Source organism: Gorilla gorilla, chromosome 13 (assembly GCF_029281585.2).
Source record: "Gorilla gorilla gorilla isolate KB3781 chromosome 13, NHGRI_mGorGor1-v2.1_pri, whole genome shotgun sequence".
NCBI classification, from domain to species: domain Eukaryota; kingdom Metazoa; phylum Chordata; class Mammalia; order Primates; family Hominidae; genus Gorilla; species Gorilla gorilla.
Window position 1 is genome coordinate 31481205 of NC_073237.2, and position 23425 is coordinate 31504629.

Here is a 23425-nt window from a genome sequence, read left to right on the forward strand (position 1 = left end):
ACAGAAGTTACCTTTTCGTGTGCATGCGTGGGATAAGAAAACTTAACTCTATCCCCTGTGACTGCAGAGTGGCCATTTCAGCTGCTCCAGGCTCCGGCAGAGGAAGACCAGGGCAGGTGGCACCACCAGGCGGGCCCTCAGGCCTGGCGCGCACGCATTCCAGAGGCCACCCAGACCATGCTCCGCTGCCTGGGCGCCCAAGCTGCAGTCGCCCTCTGTGTGCAGGCAACAGCTGCCTGTCAACCCCGGAGCCCGCTCGCGCTCCCAGCATGGCAGAACCAGGGCCAGGTGTCCCAGTGGCTGCCGCCAAGCCAGGCATTCTGCCCGGCGGCGGCGGCTGCACAGGAGCAAGAACTGAGAACCCGCCGCTCAACCCCACACGGGGTGACTGCCGAGTACCCATGCCGGCGGCCCCGATCTCCCTCAGGCGGCACGGCCTGGGGGCCCTTAGGCTGGGCGCGCTGACGATCCCGAGGCCGACCAGGCCATGCACTTCCAGCCCGCCTGGGCCACCCAAGCTGCAGCCGCCTGTGTGCAGGCAGCAGCCTCCAGGCAACTCCTGAGCCCGCCCGCACTCCCCACATCTCGGAAGCAGGGCCAGATGTCCCTGTGGCTGCGGCCGAGCCAGGCGGTCTGCCCTGCAGCAGCTGCACGGGGGCGGGAACCGGCCCTCAGCCCCATCCCCGGTGGCTGCAAAGGGCCCCTGGCTAGAGGTCTCTAGCTCTGGCAGAGGAGGAGCCGGGAGGGGGCAGGGTCTGGCGGGCTCTCAGGCCAGGGGCACCCGCGATCCAGAGGCCGCCCAGGCCATGCTCCACCACCTGGGCGCCCAGCTACAGGCGCCGGGCAACTCCCAAGCTGGCTGGCGCGCCCAGCCTCGCAGAACCGGGGCTAGATGTCGCCGTGGCTGCGGCCAAGCCAGGCGATCTGCCCGGCGGCGGCTGCACCGGGGCAGGAACCGACCCTCAGCCCCATCCCCGCGGACGGCCCCTGGGGCGGCCCCGATTTCTCTTCGGAGAGGAGGGGCGGGAGTCACGGCCAGGCGGGAAGGGATGCGCGCCTGCCATTTCGGAACGTACCGCGCCAGCCCAGGAGAACCCGCAAGCCCCCGGTGCCTGAGCCCGAGCTGCAGTCACCCTCTGCGGGCCATGCGAGCTCGAGGGCGCCTTCCGGAGTCCGGGCTGGCGCTGAGCTGTAGGCGCGCGCCTAACCGCTTTACTGGGCTCACTCGGTCTGAGAGGTCGGAGGCTGCGAGTGTCGCTGCTGAAGGCTGTGGTGGACCGGGCTGGATCGCGGATTCTGAGCTACATCGCGGGTTTGGGGGTGGATCGCGGGTTTGGGGGTGCATCTTGGATTTAGGGGTGGATCGCTGGGTGGGGAGGGGGATCTCAAATTTGGAGCTGGGTGGGGGTGGAAAGGCCACGAGGAGCCGCGGCGTCTCAGGAGCGGGTGGTGGGCGTCTGAGAAGTCGCCACCATGAGGAAGCTCCTCAGTTTTGGGAGACGCCTGGGCCAGGCGCGCCTGAGCTCCATGGACCAAGAGTATGCGGGTCGGGGGTACCACATTCGGGACTGGGAACTGCGGAGGATCCACAGGGCGGCCATCAAGGGCGACGCCGCAGAGGTGGAGCACTGCCTGACGCGCAGGTTCCGGGACTTGGACGCCCGCGACAGAAAAGACAGGTAGCAGGGGCTCAGCCCTCGGTGGGAGGGGGCCCCCAGGCCCGGTTTCCCCGCACTGCCTGAGGCGGGGTCGTCGGAGGTCGCCGGGACCCTGGGAGCCGGGAGCCAAATGGAGCCTCAGCTGCTTTCCATCGCTGGGAATTTCCCGTCTGTAGTGCTTGGTGGATAATTGGAGTGATTTAACTCACAAAATTGAGCATATCCACGTTTAAAACATGGAGCCATATACATGATAGGGAGATGCCTAATGAGAACTCATTCCCATGTCAAAAATACCATGAGCCATTTTCAGTAGGCGAAGAGTTCTCAGATAAAACCCTGTGTCGGTTTTACAACCGAATCCACCTAGGTAGATAGGTTCTTTACTGGGGCTTCTTAGAGGGACACTTGGAAGTGGGAGGTGGGTTCCCTGAATGAGAAGACTCAATTTTCTCAAAATGTGAGCTCTTAATATGTTTATCAGTTTTACATAAACCGAATGAAAATATCAAGGTTTTATCATTTTTGCATGACACTTGCTGTCTGTCTTACCATTGTGATGACATTTTAAAATGTTTATAATGGAGTGAAAAACGACTTGCTCCTCTAGATATCAAAACGTGCTATTAATTCCCACAATTATTTACTAACAGCTAAAAACACATATAAATAAATGGAACAGAATAGGAAATCCAAAAACACTGAAATATATGTAAGATATATACATAGGGATTGATAATGGTAACATTTCAGATGAGTAGGAAAGGACGAGTTATTAATAAAATGCCTGCTGTGTGAAGAAAACTAATGAAATTTTATGTGACAAAAATGAGTTCCTGATGGAATACAGACTGAAATTTTTACATATGCAAAATTAGAAAAGTACCAGAAGAAAACACAAAGACTTATTTATACAGGTACATTTTATGTTAACAGTGGCCTTCCTAAGAATGACCTCAGAAGCAGGCATTCTGAAGGTTGATTTAGCAAACTAAAATTAAAATCCCCCGTGTATCAGAAAAAAATTCACAAAAGATAACACACTTGAAAAATATTTACTATATATATTTTTACTAATATATAAAAATATATATTCAGATGAAAAGTGTATCTTCATCCTACAGGGAATTTATTCTTTATTAAATATAATATATATATTACTGATTATATGTATAACAAATTGTATATATTACTAACATAATGTTATATATATCAGTTATACATATATACAGATAAAAAGCACATCTTTATTTTACAGGGAATTCTTTCCAATCAAATCCACAAGAAAAGAACCCTAACAGTGAGCAAAGTACTTTTTGCAGATCCACAAGTTACTTATGTACATAGGAAAAAATCCTTAGTGTTTCTCATAAGAGAATTTAAGTTAAAAGAGGAATGAGACTGTTTTCTACCCACAGTGTTTGTGAGAATAAAGAGCAGTGGCACTTACACTGCTGCTTGAAGTATAAGTTGCTGATGACTTTTCAAGCGGATAATTTGGAGATAATTACCACATTTCAAAAATGTATATGCCCTTTACCCATCAACTCCATTGTATTAAAATACCTTCAGAAAATAGAGATACATGCACTTTTTTCCCCAGCATTTATGTTAACAAGAACCCATAGAGTGGGTATGTGGCCATTGAAGGTGGCAATAGGTGGAGAAGTATGTTGATATGTGAAGATGCATTTTGTTACAGCCAGTGAGGAAAAACAAATCAGTTTGCTTGCACATACACACAAACATACTATGGTCTTGTGTTAGGCAAAACTATGTACAAAATAGGATAAAATTTGTAAGTTCTGAGCATTTGTATTTTAAAGTTTTTTGTTCCTTTTTCTTACCTTTGATTTCTGAAGTGAGCATTTATAAAATTTCTAGTAAAAATTTATTATTAATGGAATAAATTTTGGGAAGAGAGAAATGTGAATCTTGTACAGATAAAAATAATTTCTCACTTTTTTTGTCATTATTGTGAGGGTTGTTATCTTGTTTGAACTTTTAGCTTCTTCAGAAGTAAAAAGGGAATCTTTTTATCTGTGCTTGCAGATTTTATGTATATACTTTATTATGTATATATGTTTTTCTTATGTATAGATTCATTACATATAGGCAAACTGAAAGATTAATCATTTCATTATAGTTGTCTTATCAAAATAACAAATAGCAAATATTATTACTATCACAAAAATATTGGTTTATAGAAGTTGTATTTAAAAATATTGAGCTCCCCAACTGTATTCTATCAATCCATTTATTCATCAAACATAACCTGAATATGTTATGTAGCAGACATTTTGCACTATCTCTCAGGATGCTTCCATACTTAAAAACTTCATGTTTACCTGTTCTGCCTGAGTAAGATGAGAGATTTAAAATGGGAATAGTAGGACTTAATCTCATTGAAGCTTTTTCTCCCATCTTTCAAGCAAAAGCATTTCTGAAGGTAGAAAACAATAAGAGATAACCTTTAACTGCCCTTTTGAAAATTTATCAGTCTTAAATACTAATATTAATCATTGGAAAGTCTGATTTGTGTATATTCTGTAAATCTAAGTGTTGACTAAAATGAGCCATACCTATTCATCTCAATCATGAGTTTCCTTTAGCTTCACGTTTCTTTTTTTGTTTGTTTGTTTGTTTGTTTTCTTTTTGCAACAGAGTCTCACTCTGTCGCCTAGGCTGGAGTGCAGTGGCATGATCTCAGCTCACTGCAACCTCTGCTGCCAAGGTTCAAGCGATTATCCTGCCTTAGCCTCCCAAGTAGCTGGGATTACAGGTGCCTGCCACCGCGCCCAGCTAATTTTTGTAGTTTTAGTAGAGACAGAGTTTCACCATGTTGGCCAGGCTGGTCTTGAACTCCTGACCTAGAGATCCACCCGCCTTGGCCTCCCAAAGTGCTGGGATTACAGGCGTGAGCCACCGCGCCCGGCCAGCTGCACGTTTTTAAAAATCAAAGTAAGAAGTAATTTGTTTAAAAAATATGTTGTTATTTCAGTGCTCTTTCCCCATGGTACTTTTAGGAATTAAAATGTATTTAAGTGTCAATTAGATGCTAGAACTGCCCTAGACCTGCTGGGTATACAGTATTCTACTTAATGTAAGGCCTCATGGATTGTGTGATATCCTACTATTTTCTACATTAATGAGATGATTTTTAAATGCTACCAATTATAGTTATAAAAAATTATGAATTATAAATACCGCTCCAATATGAGATATGCTAAAATGTGACCTAATCTTTAAATCGTCCTGCAAAATAGCAATAATTGTATCATTTTACTTAATTAAAATGTTTTTGTTAAATAGTAGTAATATAATTATAACGTCTGGCTGGGTGCGTGGCTCACACCTGTCATTCTAGAACTTTGGAAGGCTGAGGTGGGAAGTTCCCATGATGCTAGGAGTTTGAGACCAGCCTGGGCAACAAGGTGACATTCCTACTCTACAAAAAAAATTTAAAAATTAGCTGATCATGCTGGTGCACTCCTGTGGTCCCAGCTATTCAGGAGGCTGGGGCAGGAGGTTTGCTTGAGCCTACAAGTGCCAGGCTGCAGTGAGGTATAAATACACCATTGCACTCCAGCCTGGGCAACAGAGCAAGACCCTGTCTCAACAAACAAAAGTCTAACAGTTATTGAGTTGTTGCTTGTTCTGGAAACAGTTCTAAATGCTTTACATAGATTTTCATTTAAGCATCACAGTGGTGTCCTGTGAGCTAGCTGCTGTTGTCATCTTTATTAATGAGGAAATTCAGGCACAGAAAGCCTAAGCAACAGCTGGTAGGTGACCGAGTTCAAAGTAGAACTCAAGCCCTAGTTGAGCTGAATCCAAATACCAAGCTCATTCTATCCAAATAGGCTGCTGTTTCATTAAGGTAGGGAGCAGTAAGAGCTAATAAATATTGTACTTTCTTCAAAAGAAAATTATTTGTTTTGAAGGCAGTGGAATAACATGCCATTCAATGTTTACAATTACATGAACCATTGTAGGTTTTGAGATATTGCACTACATTTCCTGAAAACCCCTCTCGCTCTCCTAGGACTGCTCTACATTTGGCCTGTGCCCATGGCCGTGTGGAAGTGGTCACTCTCTTGCTGGACAGAAGATGCCAGATCAACATCTGTGACAGACTAAACAGGACACCTTTAATGAAGGTATATAGTAGCCAACTCAGCATGAAATGGATTTGATTTAAATACATAGAATTAAAATGAATTTGTCTCATTTAAATATAGCTATTTGGTGAAACCTGTGGAATATGTATTTTGAATTCTTAGAATTTATAGTCTAGTTTTTTATGTAACACTAATAGGCTGTACACGGCCAGGAAGAGGCTTGTGCCATTATTCTCCTGAAACGTGGTGCCAATCCAAACATTAAGGATATCTACGGCAACACTGCTCTCCATTATGCCGTGTATAATGAGGGGACTTCACTGGCAGAAAAACTGCTTTCCCACCATGCAAATATTGAAGCACTAAACAAGGTACAGATCAATCAACTTTCTTTTCAGAATGTTTGTTTTAATATTGACATAGGTAAGAGTCAATTTTTCATATTTGGAACTCAAGTATTCCTGAATGAAAATGTTTTGAAATAACTTAATTGTCTAAAATTTTACTTTAAATGTTGATACTTTTAAAGAAGCATTAGAGGGCACAGCTATTTTAGTGCACTTATGGGAAGTATTTGTGAATTTGTTAAGGTAAAACTTCTTCTTTTCAAGTATTTGTTTCCTACCCCAGGTGTATTTTTTTTCTAATTAGTGTAAAAACATCACAGGAAAAAAATTGCCCTGGAAATAGGCTTTATCTTAAAACTCAAAACTAAAGCAACTTACAATAAATAGAAGTCTTGCTGCTGCTGACGGTTTTCTAACAAAATGGATGTATCTTTCATGGGCAAGGTTTAAGAGGGAAAAATAGGAAGGGAAAAGGAGAGCAATCAAAAACATGCAGGTCACTTGGAAATTAGGTAATGAGGGAAAATGCCAAGAAGAGGTTTTGTTTTTTAGTTTGTTGTTTTTCCAGTTTATGTATTGAGACAAAGCGCTCTTCAGCTTTGGGGTAATCATTTTTGGTTTGGTAAAAAGAGTGACTGAAACTTGCCTAAAGATTAATTTTTAGAGGACTCTGAGGAAACCAGATTGGCAGTGAATATACGGTGATGAAGTGAGAAACACTTCAGCAAAGGGTGGAACAAATTAGTAACTGACTTATTACCCATCCTGGCAAAAACAGCCACTTAGATAAGAGTCTAAACTCTCCTTTCAAATCTAGAATATCTTGATGGGAAGGTGGGAGATAAGCAGCTTATAAATAGCAAAATCAACTGGGATTTTGAGTTTACTTGTCCCTGATATACCCACACCCAGGAAAATTAACTGGAATTTTAATACATAACTCTATCTCATACTCCTCTCTGGCCACATCCCAAGCTGATAAAGGATATTGGCCATGTGGGTGAGAGATGAAACTGAAGTGATTGTCTGCTGCAGTATTTCTCAGCTAGGATTGTGCATTACAATGACCTGGGGAAATTTTGTTAAAAGTCTGCAAGTGTAGGCTTTCCCCTGAGGATTTTGATGTAATAGATCTAATAAGTTCTGAACATCTATGGTTAAAAATATTTTCTTGAAGCCATGCACAGTGGCATGTTCCTGTAGTCCCAGCTACTCAGGAGGCTGAGGTGGGAGGATTGCTCGAGCCTAGGAGTTTGAGTCCAGCCTGAGGCGGGCAGATCATGAGGTCAGGAGATGGAGACCATCCTGGCTAACACGGTGAAACCCCGTCTCTACTAAAAATACATAGTAAGACTCTTGTCTCTTACCACAACAAGAGCAAAAAACAAAAAACAAACAAACAAAAAAACCTCAGTGTTCGAATACACTCCTGATTAAGAAGCACAGAATAGATAAGTGCAGGATATAAATTCCCGTATCTCAAAGACATAAGAAATCTCTAAAAGAGTTGGCATTTGATAGATGCTACTTTCTTCAAAGTTCTCTTTTCCAATAGCATTAAACTGACTTATCTGTCTTTCTCTATGTTTGTGACTGGGAAGTGAAAGGAAATATCATGGGCAACATTGCTCAGCTTACAGAATAACACTTTTTGCTTCCCACCATGAATCATTCACTGCCATTCAGAAAGTCTTTAGCAATTTACTCGTGGGTAATCTTTCAATAAGTAGAGGCTGACCCTTTCGCAATTTCATGTTCCTTTGTCACCATTCAAGTGACGATGTATCAACAAATGTTCATTACAAGTGAGATTTTCTCAGTTAGATCAGTAGCAAATCTTGAACTTTTTTTTTTTCAGTTGCAGTTGTATTCGGGACTATCTCAGTAGGTCTATTAAGTTTATAGAGCTTTGGCATTATCGGGATGTCAGTTTTAAACACTGAAATCCTTGAAGTCAGTGAGAATGCAACAGGAATTCTTTTAATAATTTAGTTTCAGCATTCCTATGAACTAATTGTCCATTTGGTGAACAATCTGGGAAAATTATATACACATAGATTGCAAATGAATAAATGTTGGGAAAATTCTTGAGGCGGATATTATGAGTGTTAACAGCAATTTTTATTATGTATATATCAGGGCCTGAGTTTTTTTTATTAAACATATGATACTAGACAGAGAAAAAGTTCCACATGCAAATACTTGGTTCATACACAATCATTTAGCAACACATTCATAGCAAATATAAAAACACAAGAGCTATAGTCTAAATGTGGCATATAGATTTGTTCTTTGCCTCTTTGAATTGAGTCAACATGTAAACTTTAGTGGACTCATGCAGAAGTCTGGACCTCAGGCTTAAGAAACAAATCTGGTGTCCCCAGAACCACATCACTGCTAGGTCTGCTGCGCAGAGGTTGCCCTGTGTAGGAGGCACATATTCTCCAGTTTGCTACTGTGCCCACCTGAATACTTCACTTACTTAGGTAACTTCCTTCATCCTTATAAGTATTTGAGTTTACAACTCCTTTTTTATAGTATATTTTCATAAAGATTTCAAGGTTTTCAAGACAGCATATATTGGTTCATAATATATAGTCTATAGTTTATATAAATCCCTCAATTATAGAGTTGAATTTTAGAATTCAGAAGTTTTTTTAACTCTTTTTTTATATCTATACCACAAATAGTCATCTGCTCATAAGAATGCCTAGAAGCCCTTTTAGGTTATTCCTGCTGAGAAGTGGATAGATTATGAATATTGCAGACATTATATCTTTCTTCTCAGCAATGTCCCTTAAAAATGCAAGTGACAGCCGGATGCGATGGCTCATGCTTGTAATCTCAGCACTTTGGGAGGCCGAGGAGGGCAGATCATGAGGTCAGGAGATGGAGACCATCCTGGCTAACACGGTGAAACCCTAACTCTACTAAAAATACAAAAAGTTAGCCAGGTGTGGTGGCAGGTGCCTGTAGTTCCAGCTACTTGGGAGGCTGAGGCAGGAGAATGGCATGAACTCAGGAGGTGGAGCTTGCAGTGAGCGGAGATCATGCCACTGCACTCCAGCCTGGGCGACAGTGTGAGACTCCATTTCAAAAAAAAAAAAGAAAAAAAGTGCAAGTGACTTATTGGCTCTTATTATGCTAGAAACAAGCCCTATACATCAGTATTATAACTTTTTTTGATAAGCCATTGTATTTTTATTTCTGATTTATATTTTGTCTAAAGTAAAAAAAAATGTTAAATAACAATTTAAATGGAAATCAATACAAATGGATTTAAAAAGTAAAGTTGCATTAGCATCCCAGGATTATCATTATAATTGAGAATAGAATTTCTTACTGGGCTTTGCTTTTTAATATTTATTTTCAAAAAATTTTAACCAGTCTCTCTTACACAGAACATACTGAGCTTTCTAATAGTTAAGATAAAAATCTATCCTCTTGCATTAGGAGAAATCCCATGGAGTATTTAATAATAAGGAAAATAAGTGCATTTGAAGCCAATCTCTCTTAATTCAGACCTCATTTCCTTAGTGGCCCCTTTGCATCAGGAGTGCCTGACATTGGCATCCTGAGACCATTGATAGAAGAAAATCAAGCAAGTTTGTGCCACCCAGAGGAAACCTCCACTTGTATTGGGAAGCTCTGGCAACTGTATCCCTGAAACTCTAGTTCCTAAAATGTTAATGTTTGCCACAAAAAGCATTGTCAATCTGAGATTAGGCAAAGTTCAAGGGATTTCTAGATTGCTGGCCATGTAACATAGTTTTTAATACTTCTCAAATGCAGATGATCATGGAATCTTTTTGTTGGGGTACAGTTCTTTCGGTAAAACAACTACTCTTTGAAATATAGCTTAAGAAACACTTCTCTAGAGGTAATAATTTAGATCATTAATTTATTTTAAAAACTTAAAGCATTTGCTACTATGTCTTAGGTTTTAGGGTTATAGAGAAAAAAGATACAGCCCTTGCCCTCGAGAATCTCTTGGTTTCAGTGGGAAACAATGAAATAATTACAATGGACTGTGCTAAATGCTGAGATAGAAGCAAGGATTTTTGGGACTGGTAAATAAAGTGAGTTTTGGAGATGACCGAAGTTAACATGGGGAGGCAGAGGAGGGGTGTTTCAAGGCAGTGTGTGGGAAAGCACAGAGGAGTGAAAGGGACGGGACTGCTTTGCATTTACTTTCTCTCTATATTGCATGTTTAAGTTCATAGCATCTTATAGAAGATTTTTAGTTCAGTGGAGAAATATGTAATTTTGTGAATTATAAATTGTTTTTGCTTTCTTACAGGAGGGAAACACTCCACTTTTGTTTGCTATAAATTCCAGGAGACAGCATATGGTGGAATTTTTATTGAAGAACCAGGCAAATATACATGCCGTTGACAATTTCAAAAGGTGCAATAGTTTTTGTTTTTTGTTTTCTTTCTTCCTAAAAACCTGAGTGTTCTAGAGCGGTAACAGTCACTCAAGTCAGAAATGTTAATAAGATTAAACTTATAATTATTGGCATATAGTAAAAAATGACATGAATAATCAGGTAGAAAAGAAGTTATTTGGACTAAGCAACATAATAAACAGTATATAGTAGGATTCATCTTCTCTTATAGACTGTTATTTGTAATTTGATGTTTTTGTCCTGTAATCTTATATTAGCTAAAGGGGTTTTGTATTTTATTAATTTTATGAAGTGTAGACTTTAACTTTCAGTTTACAACTACTACTATTACCATTATCATTATCATTATTATGATTATTATTATAGTTGTTGCTGTTGTTGTTGATGCTGTTGTTTGCAGCCTGCAGATAGCTCTTACTTATTTGATCCCTAGCTGACTTTGAATTACAATATAATTCAAAGCAATGGGAAAGCAATGGGAAAATCTTCACCTAAATCTTTGCCCACTTTAGATAAGTGACCTCAGCACAGTTTCTTGGCCATCAAAGGACTATAAATTAGCAATTCGTATTATGTCATATCCCAATGGGACACGAAGCTTGCTTGTTGTCCCTGCCTTTTAGCCTTGGTGATAATTTAACAAGATGAACACCTGAGCACCCAAGATGCTTATACACATAAGCTAGTACATGTAAATGGTTATTATGTCTATCCTGACAGGCAAGATATGAAATTGGTAAAGTGTATCCAATTTGCTAATTAAATATCTTCATCAAAGTTCTTGAGTGCTGTTATTTCTTTATTATTTTAGAACAGCCCTCATGCTTGCAGTACAGCATAACTTGTCAAGTATCGTCACCCTCCTGCTTCAACAAAATATACATATCTCTTCTCAAGACATGTTTGGCCAAACTGCCGAGGATTATGCTTTTTGTTCTGATTTGAGAAGGTATGTGCTTATATTAAAAGACCGGTTAATACTAAATTAAGGTTTTAAATAATTATAACTATTGCATCTTATACATTAGGTGACAGTTCATAGTTTGGTTGGGGTAGCTTGGAATGGCAACAAGTTAGTCCACTTTTTAGCCAGAAATCACACAGAAAGTTAGACTAGTTAGAAGTAGCAATGAGTGCAAGATTCTCTCCGGACTTTTAAAGACCTTTATCCCTAGGAATGTCAGTGTTGTTCATTTTATTCCAAGTATAACTCATATGTGAGATAGAAATAATGTCACATCTTTTACTTTTTCTTTCTTTCTTCCTTTTTTTTTTTTTTTTTTGAGACAAGGTCTCACTCTGTTGCTCATGTTCCTGAGTTCAAGTGATTCTCCTGCCTCGGCCTCGCAAACTGCTAGCCACCATGCCTGGCCTGACTTTTCTAATTAGTTATTGGGTCTCGAAATGTCCACTTTAGCAGAAAATCTTGTATTATCCCCTGGGGCTACCTCCTATGCCTTCCTCTTTTGAATTTTTCAAAAAGCTAAGGGGTTCCCTAAGCCCAAGGAAGACAATCTTGCTTTACAAGTCAGAAGAAGAGGGGAAAAGGCCATTCTAGTCATTCTGTTGTTTCCATTGATTCACTTGCTGTATTGCTGCCATTGTAACTGGTCCTGCAATCTGGTAATGATTGACTTTTGCCACCAGGATGCCCTTACTGATTCAGATCCCTCACTCTTCATGGTGACTCATACACAGAGTCCACAGCTACAGTGTTTTGTTTTGTTTTGTTTTTTCGAGATGGAGTCTTGCTCAGTCGCCCAGGCTGGAGTGCAGTGGCGCAATCTCGGCTCACTGCAAGCTCCCCCTCCTGGGTTCACGCTATTCTCCTGCCTCAGCCTCCCGAGTAACTGGGACTACAGGCACCCGCCACCATCCCTGGCTAATTTTTTTTGTATTTTTAGTAGAGATGGGGTTTCACCATGTTAGCCAGGATGGTCTCGATCTCCTGACCTTGTGATCCACCTGCCGTGGCCTCCTAAAGTGCTGTGATTACAGGCATGAGCCACCACACCCGGCCCACAGCTACAGTGTTTTTTAGTTCATGTACATAAGGCTCAGCCATTGTTCCCAGCACCCTGCTCTGGCAGCGAGGCCTCCTGGCTCTACCCACACACATAGTGAGTAAGTTGACCTTCCCCCATCACTAAAAATCTTATTTGTAGCCCACCTTTTGGCTAGGCTTAGCCTATACCTTCATGGTATGTTATCCTTTGAGACCAGTGTCCATTTTTTCTCTAGCAACTATTAGTTGGGATTGTACTCAACAGTTAGGGATGTTCAAATAATGTTGCAGGAAGAGAACAGAGGTCTCTTTGCCTTTTGTTATCACATCTGTACCTTGAGGCTTTTTTCTGACCTGTGTACATTATCCTTCAATAGAGTAATGGGGACCAACTTGGAGTGGCCCCTCAAGTAATGTGTTTCCATAATAATGAAAATCTCTTATATTTATATGAGATTATATTACATATAGATTATATAATCTATATATTATATAATTATTGTATATTATATATAATTATATTATTTTTATATTTATATTATTTTATATTTTTGTTTATATTTTATGTTTTTATATTTTTATATTTAATATTTATATTATTATTATAAATATTATATATAATTATTATAGATTATATAATCTATATATTATATAATTATTATAGATTATATAATCTATATATTATATAATTATTATAGATTATATAATCTCTTATATTATAATGAAAATCATTATAAAAGTATTCATGTAAGGTGATCTGTGAAATGAGAACAGAGCTGAGTAGCACACGGGATGTTACATGCAAATATGTTGTTAGTACATGACTTGGAAATGAGGAAACATCAACTCGCATCTCTTTCATGGAACTGAAAAACAATACAAGCAGGGCTTTGTCTTGTATGTCAGTTGGAGAGGACCAAAAAGATGCAGCCTCTAACACAGACCTGCTGGCTCTGAGTTTGAGGAGGTAGAGAAGGAATGGTAGTTGTCCCAGCCAGGTTTTGACACCTATTAGTTTTCTGCCCTTGGTGTGATTGATGAGCTCAGTAACAGGGGACAATTAGAGTATATGTTTTAATGAGATAATAATATATTTGTATATAAATGTAGTTACAAGTTATGAACTAGCTAAAATGCTCTGAACTACAAGCCACAATGAATAGAACTAATAACCAAAATTAGCACTTAATAACATTCTCTGAAAACTGTGACATTCAAATATTAGAAACTATGGAAAAACACTCATCAGGTTTTATTTGAGATTCCAAAATGGTTTCAGCAATGCAGTTCAAGAATAAATTTTTTCATTGCTTTACTATTTCTCTGAACATTTAAACATGTTTTCTCATTGCATCCTCCTAATGACCTAGTGAAGTCAAGTAGTAAAACCTTTATTTTTTAGAAGAAGCCATGGAGGCTAAGAGAAGCAACTGGTCTGAAAACAAAATACCTATTGGTTACAGAGCGAGGACTTACCGTGAATGCAGGACAGTTTCCAGGCTGTTAAGCTAACTAGAATTAATTTACTGAGCTATGCTTTTCTCAGTTTATGAGTACTTCCTGTTTTTCTTGTTTAATTGGAAGCTTAATAAGTTTGTAGAGCTTAAAATTTTAAAGTGTATTGGACATTAGATTTCTGATATTAGCTCTGATATTGTCTGAAATGCTTTAAGAATTTAATCTGTTTGGTAAATATTTTTCATATCACTATTAAAATACTAATTTTATTACATTTATTATGCATAGCATCCGACAACAAATTTTGGAACATAAAAATAAGATGCTTAAAAATCATCTTCGAAATGACAATCAAGGTAAGACTTCTGATAGTAAATTTCTCATTTCCCTTGGTGATCTTACTGATTTTAAAAAGCAAAATTACAGGCCAGGCATGGTGGCTCACACCTGTAATCCCAGCACTTTGGGAGGCTGAGGCGGGTGGATCACCTGAGGTCAGGATTTTGAGACCAGCCTGGCTAACATGGTGAAACCGCATGTCTACTAAAAATACAAAAATTAGCTGGGCATCATGGCGGGCGCCTGTAATCCCAGCTACTCGGGAGGCTGAGGCAGGAGAATCACTTGAACCCGGGAAGTGGAGGTTGCAGTGAGCTGAGATTGCACCACTGCACTCCAGCCTGGATGGAAGAGCAAGACTCTATCTCCAAAGAAAACAAAAAGAGTAAGATTACATATTTTTAATCATAAAAGAGCAGTTTAAAAAGTATGTTTATATATAAATTAATTTTTTAAATTTAATTTCTTTAGAATTCAGAGTTAAGAAGTTGTAGCTAATTCTCAGTCTCAAACTTTATTGTCTGAAAAAATTCATTTACCTACTTATGATCCCTGAAATTCTACATATTTTTGTATTAATATAAATAAGAAATTAGATTAAGTTAATATGTGGCAATTTCCTCTATAATTACATTGTTACGAATTGGACTTGTTATGCAAATGGATCCTCTATTTAATTTTTATGGTAAATGGTTTACATTTAGTAAATAAATATTAATTCCAGTTGGTTCTTGAATATTGTGGGGGTTAGGGACTGTGATCCCTGTGGAGTTGAAAATCTGAGTATAACTTTGACTCCTTCCAAACGTAACTACTAATAACCTACCGTTGACTGGAAACTTTACTGATAACATGAACAGTCAGTGAACACGTATTTGTATATGTTGCATTATTATATACTATGCTTTTAGAATAAAGGAAGCTAGAGAAATGAAGCTGTTATAAAGAAAATCATAGAAAAGAAAAAAATATACTTACTATTCATAAACGTAAGCGAATCCTCCCAAAAGTCTTCATCTTTATCATCTTCAGGTTGATTAGGCTGAGGAGGAAGAAAATGGTTGGTTTTGCTGTCTCTGGGTTGCAGAAGCAGAAGAAAAATCTGCATATAAGCGGACCCTTGCAGTTCAAACTCTTGTTGTTCAAGGGTCAACTGCATTACACGGGAATTTGTGTCACTAAGAACGTAACTGTCTTTAGAACTAGGAATTCAACAATCCCTTTCTGATACCATAAACAAATGGCAATAAGAACCATAAAACTGAGCTAATGTGCACCCATACAAATAGGAGATTATTTTTGAAGATACCTACTGAATGCAGAAGACAGAAAAGTAATTCCTTTCCAAGAAGCAGAAGTTATGTTACATATTCTTATACAAACAAGGTCTATTTTTAATTTATTCACCATAAGTTGGAACCTCATGAGATATATTCACTTCTTAGAACAAGCTGTGTTTTTTTATGTGCTGGATAATTATCATAATAATAGTAATTTTATTGGAACAAGATAATCTGTTACCAGGCTGGGCGTGGTGGCTCATGTGTAATTCCAGCACATGGGAGGCCAAGGAAGGCAGATCACTTGAGGTCAGGAGTTTGAGACCAGCCTGACCAACATGGTGAAACCCTATCTCTACTAAAAGCACAAAAATTAGCCAGGCATGGAGGTGGGCACCTGTATTCCCAACTACTCGGAAGGCTGAGGCAGGAGAATTGCTTGAACCCAGGAGGTGGAGATTGCAGTGAGCCAGAATGCACCACTGCACTCCAGCCTGGGTGACAGAGCAAGATTCCATCTCAAAAAAAAAAAACTCTGTTACCATTAGGCAAGAGATAATCATAATAAATATTCCAATAGCCAAACTCTAGGCTCCAAAAATTATAATAAAATTATAAAAATGGTTCACAATAACAAAAATGTAACACCTAATGCATTGTACAATCTGAACTGTATAAAGACACCGTTAATTTAGTACATAATTATCAAACCACTTCTATAAGTTAGGTTTGGCAAATTGCAGGAGACAAAGATGGAATTGACATAGTTTTTGTCTTTAGAGAGCTCATAATAGAATATAGATAACTATTTAATTTTTGTGTTTTTTCAACAGAGTTTTTAAGAAAAATATTTTAATTCATTCAAATACTTGTCCACTTAAATAATAACTATCATGTATCTGTTACAGACTAAGCATTTTTCCAATGTTACAAAATACATTTAAAAAATACAGTTGGGAGATTGTTATTGCCACTGTTATTTATTTTATTTACTACCTGAAATAGTGCTTACAGTGTGTCCAATGTCATCTGGGAGCTTATAGTTATTATTTATTACATATGTATTACGTTCAGTATGTGCCAGGCACGTTTACGTTTGTGGCGATGAATGCAGTCTTCTAAAATGTGGGTAGGATTTAGGGTAAGCGTGCAGAGTGAGTGGAACTTTGCCAGGTAAGGAGGCAGAGGGATGATGCTTGGCAGAAAGAGTATCTAACAAGCTTGCATGTTTGACAGAAGCAGCAGCCATGAAGAATGAAAGTTTTAAAACACAAGGAGCAAGTTCAAAAGGTAGGACACCTGAGTGAACTTTGTAGAGTTTATGAGCAGTTCAAATTTACTAGTGCAAAAAAAATATATGGAGTGCTTGGTAATGAGGTGAAAATAGCTTATAGTTATTATTTATTATACTTAGTACGTGTCAGTGAAGGCAAGCTTAGGAAAGACTTTGTTGTTGTTTTACCTGTGTCTAGAAACAAGTTCAATAAAAGACTTCTAATAGTATAGAAATGAGTAGATCTTATCCTGTAGGCCAGGGGAAACTTCTGAGGTCGAATGCTTTTGGCTGCAAATACTGGAAGACCTAACAGTGGCCAAAACCATAAAAACCAGACTTGTTTTGGTTGTCCAGTGATATTATTGGATTCCACTTGTTCCTCTTTCAGTTATGCTGTTGGGAGTGTCTTGTTCATGTCTCCCTTCATGGCTGGCTACTTAGCAACAGCTCCAAACACCATGTTCTCACAAGACAGTATCTAAAGGCTGGAAGGGCTGCTTTTCTTCACATGTGTCTTTTAAATTGGGAGAAAATTCAGAAGCATGCAGGGGACTTTTTGTAAATTTTTTTTTTCCTTCGGGGATGTAGTCTCGCTCTATCACCAGTCTGGAGTCCAGTGGCATGATCTCAGATTACTGCAGCCTTCACCTCCCAGGTTCAAGCAATTCTCCTGCCTCAGCCTCCCGAGGAGCTGGGACAACAGGCACATGCGACCATGCCCAGGTAATTTTTGTACTTTTAGTAGAGACAGGGTTTCACCATGTTGGCCAGAATGGTCTCAGTCTCTTGACCTCGTGATCCGCCTGCCTCGGCCTCCCAAAGTGCTGGGATTACAGAGATGAGCCACTGTGCTCAGCCCTTTCTGTAATATTTTATTAGCTGTGTCACACCACATGGTCATTCCTAAACCAGGCACTGGGAAAGCAAATGTAGTTATATGATTAGCTTAGAATAATCACTTATGTTTTGAAGCTGAGGAGGGGTATTGGGATAATAAATATCCACATAGATTTGTGATTCTCCAGCAAGAAACAACAAGGAACTGCTCTTGGATAGGGAGCCAGCAGTGTTTGCTCTAGAAATTCATTGGAAAATTGTAAGCAGGGGAGGCATTAGATTCAATTTGAGATTTAGGGCATTCTGTTCAGGGTATAAAGCTGGGATTGGCAAGCTTTCTCTGTAAAGGGCCAAATAGGAAATATTTTAGGCCATGTGGTCTCTCTCTCTCTTTTTCAAGAACGATTTAAGCAGCTGAAGGCCATGTGGTCTCTGTCGTAGCTACTCAACCCTGCCATTGTAGTGTGAAAGCCGTCATAGGTAGCATGTCAGTGAATAGGCATGACTGTACTCTCATAAAACTTCATTGAGAAAAAACATATGGTAGGCAGGATTTGGCCTGTAGTCTGCAGTGTGCTGACCCATTATGTAGAGGATAGATGGAGGATAGATGTCACCTGGGAGCATATAGTTATTATTTACTATGTATTTAGTATGTTCATTAGATGCCATTCACTTTTAAATTTGTGGTGATGAGTGCAAGCTTCTAATGGGTAGAATTTAGGGTAAGCATGCAGAGTAAGTGAAACTTTGCCAGGTAAGGAGGCAGAGGGATGATGTTTTCCAGAAGGAATATCTAACAAGTTTGTGTGTTTGACAGAAACAGCAGCTATGAAGCCTGAAAATTTGAAAAAAAGAAAAGAAGGTGCAAAAGGTAAGATAGTTGAGTATCTCTACTCTTAACCATGTAAAGAGACTGGGAGACAAGGGAAGCTTCAGCCGTAGTTAATGGTATAGTTTCCTTGTCACAAATCCATGGAGTACATCAGTCTATTACAAGGTTTTCACCCATCCATGATAAAATAAAATGATGGAGCTCCAGTTTATTCATTTGAAAATATTGGTGTTGCTGGGGACGGTGGCTCCTGCCTGTAATGAGTCAGTGTTGGAGGCTGAGATAGAAGCATCCCTTGAGGCTTGGAGGTCCAGCAGCCTGGGCAACATCGCCAGACCCCGTGACTATTTTGCAAAAACTGGAACTCAGTGTGGTGTTCTGCACCTGTAATTCCAGCTACCTGGGAGGCTGAAGCAGGAGAATTACTTCAGCCTAGAACTTTGAGCCTGCAGTTAACTATGATAACAACATTATACTGTAGCCTGGGTGGCAGAGTGAGACCCCATCTCTCAGAAAATTCAAGTCAAATAAGATAAGATACAATAAAATAAAATGTTGGTCTTTTTCTTGGAATTATGCTTTTCTAATTTGTTTTGCTTTTTAAAAAAAATTTAAGAAATGACAATAATAGTTGGTTTATATAAGGCTTTCAGAAACTGGCTTCTGCCCAAATCTCCATCTGCAGCCCTTTCTCTGTCTGCCCCTTTTTCTGGCATTACTGAGCTGCTGGTGATGCCCCTGTCACCATCCTTCTCATGTCGACAAAAACATACACTCTGGGAGGCTTCTCTCCCTCTCTTGCCACTGCCTGGCATGTGCTATCTTTCCTGCCCTCTGCCTCTTTTAATCTGGTGAATCTCACTGTCCAAGTCTCAGCTCAGGCATGATCTCTAGAAAAGCCATCCCTGACAGCTTTTATTCTCATTCTTTAAACCCCTGTGCCTACCACTTAGCAGGAACTCAATAAATATTTAGTAAACTAAAGACTGTCTACACAAAGATGATTGCTACAGCCTAGCAACAAAGGGGATAGACATGCAAAGACCTGATGTGCAGCTCAGATGGTGAAGTGACACTAGAAAAATTCAAAAAGTACTAAGGGAGTCCCAAGAAAGGAGACACCTGTGTACGTGGAGAAGATAGCCAGATTCAGGGAGGACTTCACATAGAATTTTGAGCCTTTTTTCCTTTTTTTTTTTTTTCTGTTTTTGGAAACAAGTTTTTACTCTGTCACCCAGGGTGGAGTGCAATGGTGTGATCGAGACTCACTGCAAACTGAAACTCCTGGGCTTAAGGGATCCTCTTGCCTCAACCTCTTGAGTACCTGGGACTATAGGCACAGACCATTATGCCTGGCAAATTTTCTATAGAGTCAGCGTTTCACTATGGTCTCTGGGCTGGTCTTAAACTCCTGGCTTCAAGCGGTTATCCCACCTGGGCCTTCCAAAGTGCTGGGATTACAGGTGTGAGCTACATGCCCAGCCTACATTCTGAGTCTTAAAACACAAAAATAAATTCATCAGAATTGTAGAGGAAAATATTTCAGATGTAAAAAACAGGGTGTACACTATAAAGGTATAACAGTAACAAAAATTTTGCAAATTGTTAGTAAATAACGTGCTTAGCATGTTGTTAAAAAGATACTATTATGAAGCAGAGAATAGTAAAGTGTTACTTTATATGTTTTTATTGTATTTTTAAATTTTGGTTTGTTTCCAGCAGGTTTTTTTTTTATATTGGGTGGAATAATTTTTGGGTGACCCTGAGACTTTTGCATGGCTTGAACCTGCTGATATCTAGTGTCTCCCCAAGTGGTTTGTTAAAGTTTTAGATAATTAGAAATGTTTCTTAAAAATGTAAATATTCCAGTAAACATTAAGCTTCATTTAAATTCTCAATTTATAAAAGAAAAGTGTGTGCTGTTTTGTATCAATTTTTATAAAGATTATAGTTTTTAAGTCATTCATTTTAACTAAACATATGGATTTGTCAGCAGAACACAACTTAAAAGTGGCTTCAGAGGAAAAGCAAGAAAGGCTTGAAAGAAGTGAAAATAAACAGCCACAGGTATATAACAATTTAAATTTCTGGTTTAATATTGGTTTGTTTTTCTTTAATAACATAGCATAGTCCAAATGAAGTGACCTTTTAGACTATCCTTTTAGAATCCAACAGAGCATGATTTCATGTTGAATTTTTAAATATTTTAGCCTGTTATAAAATGTAAAATATTCTTATAGTCTATAGTAACTCATAGCTATCTGTACCCTTGGAATTGAGGCCAGAAATTTCCAGAACTCTCTTTGCTCTTTTATTTTTATAATCTTCTTCCTGATAAAGAAGGTAACATCAAAAATTGAGTTGTATTGCTAAGCAAGAGAAATGATGAGCAATTGAACGGTGATGGCCACTGAGTTCACCTCATGTTAAAGGAGTCATCATTCCCGGTGGTTCAAACTGCAATTTTATGTTGCCAGTCACCAGTGCTGAGGTTAAAGACTTCTTCTGTTTTTTGGTTTCTGGTTGCCTTCAGTGTCTATGTTCAGGGAGAAGATGGGGTCATAAAAGCAGTCCTACTGCCTATTGAGAGAATTATGCTTTCCAGAATGGGACTTTGGTGTCAGGGTGCAAACAATAACTTTCTTGTTTTAACATAAGTAGAAAATGCTTTTAAAATTTGTAAAGCGCTGTCACTAGTGGAGCTTAGAATATATTAGACCTGGATATAAGCAGATAACCTATCTAGATAACACTATCATATTACAGTATAACATTTGAAGTAGAATCAAAATTTTCTTCTTTCTGATTGGTATTCATTTTGGCTTCTAATAATTTAGCATTTGCCTACTCTTTAATTAATCCTAGAAATATGAATTCACTGTAGGGGTTCACTATTTAGGGTATGCTGAGGTAAAAATCTTTTCAAGAGAGAAAACCTTTAGATACTACATATCATCTGTGAACCTATTTCTGTCAGATTTAATTGATAATGAATTAAGTTTACTCCAAACAAACAGTGAGAGTTAAGCTTCCTGTTTCACATTTTTCCCCTATATTAAGCCAAGGGAAATTATTTTTACTTCTTAGTTATAATCCAGTAACTTAGGAGTAGTAAAACATAGATTAAGTTTCACAGTTCAGTTTTAATTATTTTCTATTTTTTCTTTGTTAATACTTAATTTAGAATAAAGTTAATTTTAAAACATGCACCCTGTCAGAAAAGACATCTGAGAAACAAAAGAAGCAAATTAATTTTCCACTTTTGCACCTGCAAAAAAATGTCTCAAGAACCAGAACTAAGAATTGTAATAAAGAGGATATATCTGTATATTCAGGACTTCCTTTAAAATTCATTACAGTTCTGGGTGTGGTGGCTTACACCTGTAATCCCAGCACTTTGGGAGGCTGAGGCAGGCAGATCATGTGAGGTCAGGAGTTCAAGACCAGCCTGACCAACATGGAGAAACCTCATCTCTACTAAAAATACAAAATTAGCTGGGTGTGGTGGTGCATGCCTGTAATCCCAGCTACTCGGGAGGCTGAGGCAGGAGAATTGCTTGAACATGGGAGGCAGAGGTTGTGTTGAGCCAAGATCATGCCATTGCACTCCAGCCTGGGCAACAAGAGTGAAAGTCCATCTCAAAAAAAAAAAAATTCATTACAAAAAAGTTCAACTGAAGATCGGTGAAAGTTTTGAAAAATCCAGAATTACTGTTTGTCCTGAGGAAGAGCTCTTACATTGTAACTCTAAAGAGGTACAAACTTAAAGGGAGTGCCCTGTAATCTGATGAATCCTATCCCTGATGGTGAGGAAGCAGATGCACCTGGAGTGTCTAACTCTGTGCTATTCCAGGCATTGGCTGAACAGAAGGAGCCCATCTCACTCAGGTCTTATCGTTGCATTTATACTCTGGGTCCCTCCAACACACTTGCCAGTCATCTTCTAAGCTTTATTCAAATGAAAATAGATCAGACTGTAAAAATTATAACAAACCAGACATGTAGCCTGTTTCTCACAGAGATGAAGAAGAAAGAGAATTGTTGTAATGATACAGAAATTGAAAAATTAAGGAACCCAGTAGTTATGGCTGAAATGAAAAAAGACCAAGAGTTTGATATGCAAATACGAGAAAATATAACCCAAAATACCACAGATTGGAAATTAGTCATTAGACATTGGCCTCAGTCTGGAGATCCAAAAAGTCTTTTTGATTTGTGGTTTGCTCACTCCAAAGAATGGAAGCATGTGATACGAATAGAAAGCTACAGTATTTCTGCTATTGCAGACACTTACAAAGCTGAAAACCAATACAGCGCTTGTTCCACAAGCCATATGGAACTTAGAAGCTCTTCTAAAGCTTAGAAGGTGTTTGGCAAGTGTGTTTCAGGGACCCACATATGACAGTCCCACTGCTAATATCTATAAAAGCATGAAACCTGAATTAGAAAATGTGAGTTATTCTCCACCACATAGTGACAGAACATCAAAGGCATATCTAGAAGAAGACTTACAGCAAGATATGCAAAGGCTTAAGAATGAGATAGGCTTGTTACAAGTAGAGTTCCTGGCTTTGAAGAAAAAAGTTCAACTATAAAAGAGGTTCCCTTGCTGCTTCTCTTATTATAAGTTATCTGATCCGTTCTGGTTTTCTACTCAAGAAAATCTCATGTGTATAGTTACAGTGGGGTTATCTAAATGTGTAATTATGTGTCAAAGTAGATTAGTGCTGCTGTCTAAATGACGGTTCTGGAAAACATTCTCATAATCTTTGTTCATTCATCAACCTAAGTCTCACTGTGAGTTTTCCAAGTGGCATATGGGCTGGGAAAATTATTTAGCCATATACCATGTGACCTTCTG

General features: G+C 39.0%; 1 protein-coding gene across 1 annotated transcript in view; it reads left to right on the forward strand.

Annotated features, from left to right (window-relative positions):
* Positions 1-573: 573 nt before the first annotated feature.
* ANKRD18B (ankyrin repeat domain 18B) overlaps positions 574-23425 on the forward strand; it is a 55425-nt gene continuing 32573 nt past the window's right edge. Inside the window, 10 exon segments of the mRNA XM_063696301.1 lie at positions 574-1679; positions 5704-5818; positions 5977-6150; positions 10427-10533; positions 11346-11483; positions 14286-14353; positions 16853-16906; positions 17481-17615; positions 18550-18603; positions 20561-20631. Of these exon segments, the coding sequence (XP_063552371.1) occupies positions 1474-1679; positions 5704-5818; positions 5977-6150; positions 10427-10533; positions 11346-11483; positions 14286-14353; positions 16853-16906; positions 17481-17615; positions 18550-18603; positions 20561-20631 (1122 nt within the window). The 5' untranslated portion in view covers positions 574-1473.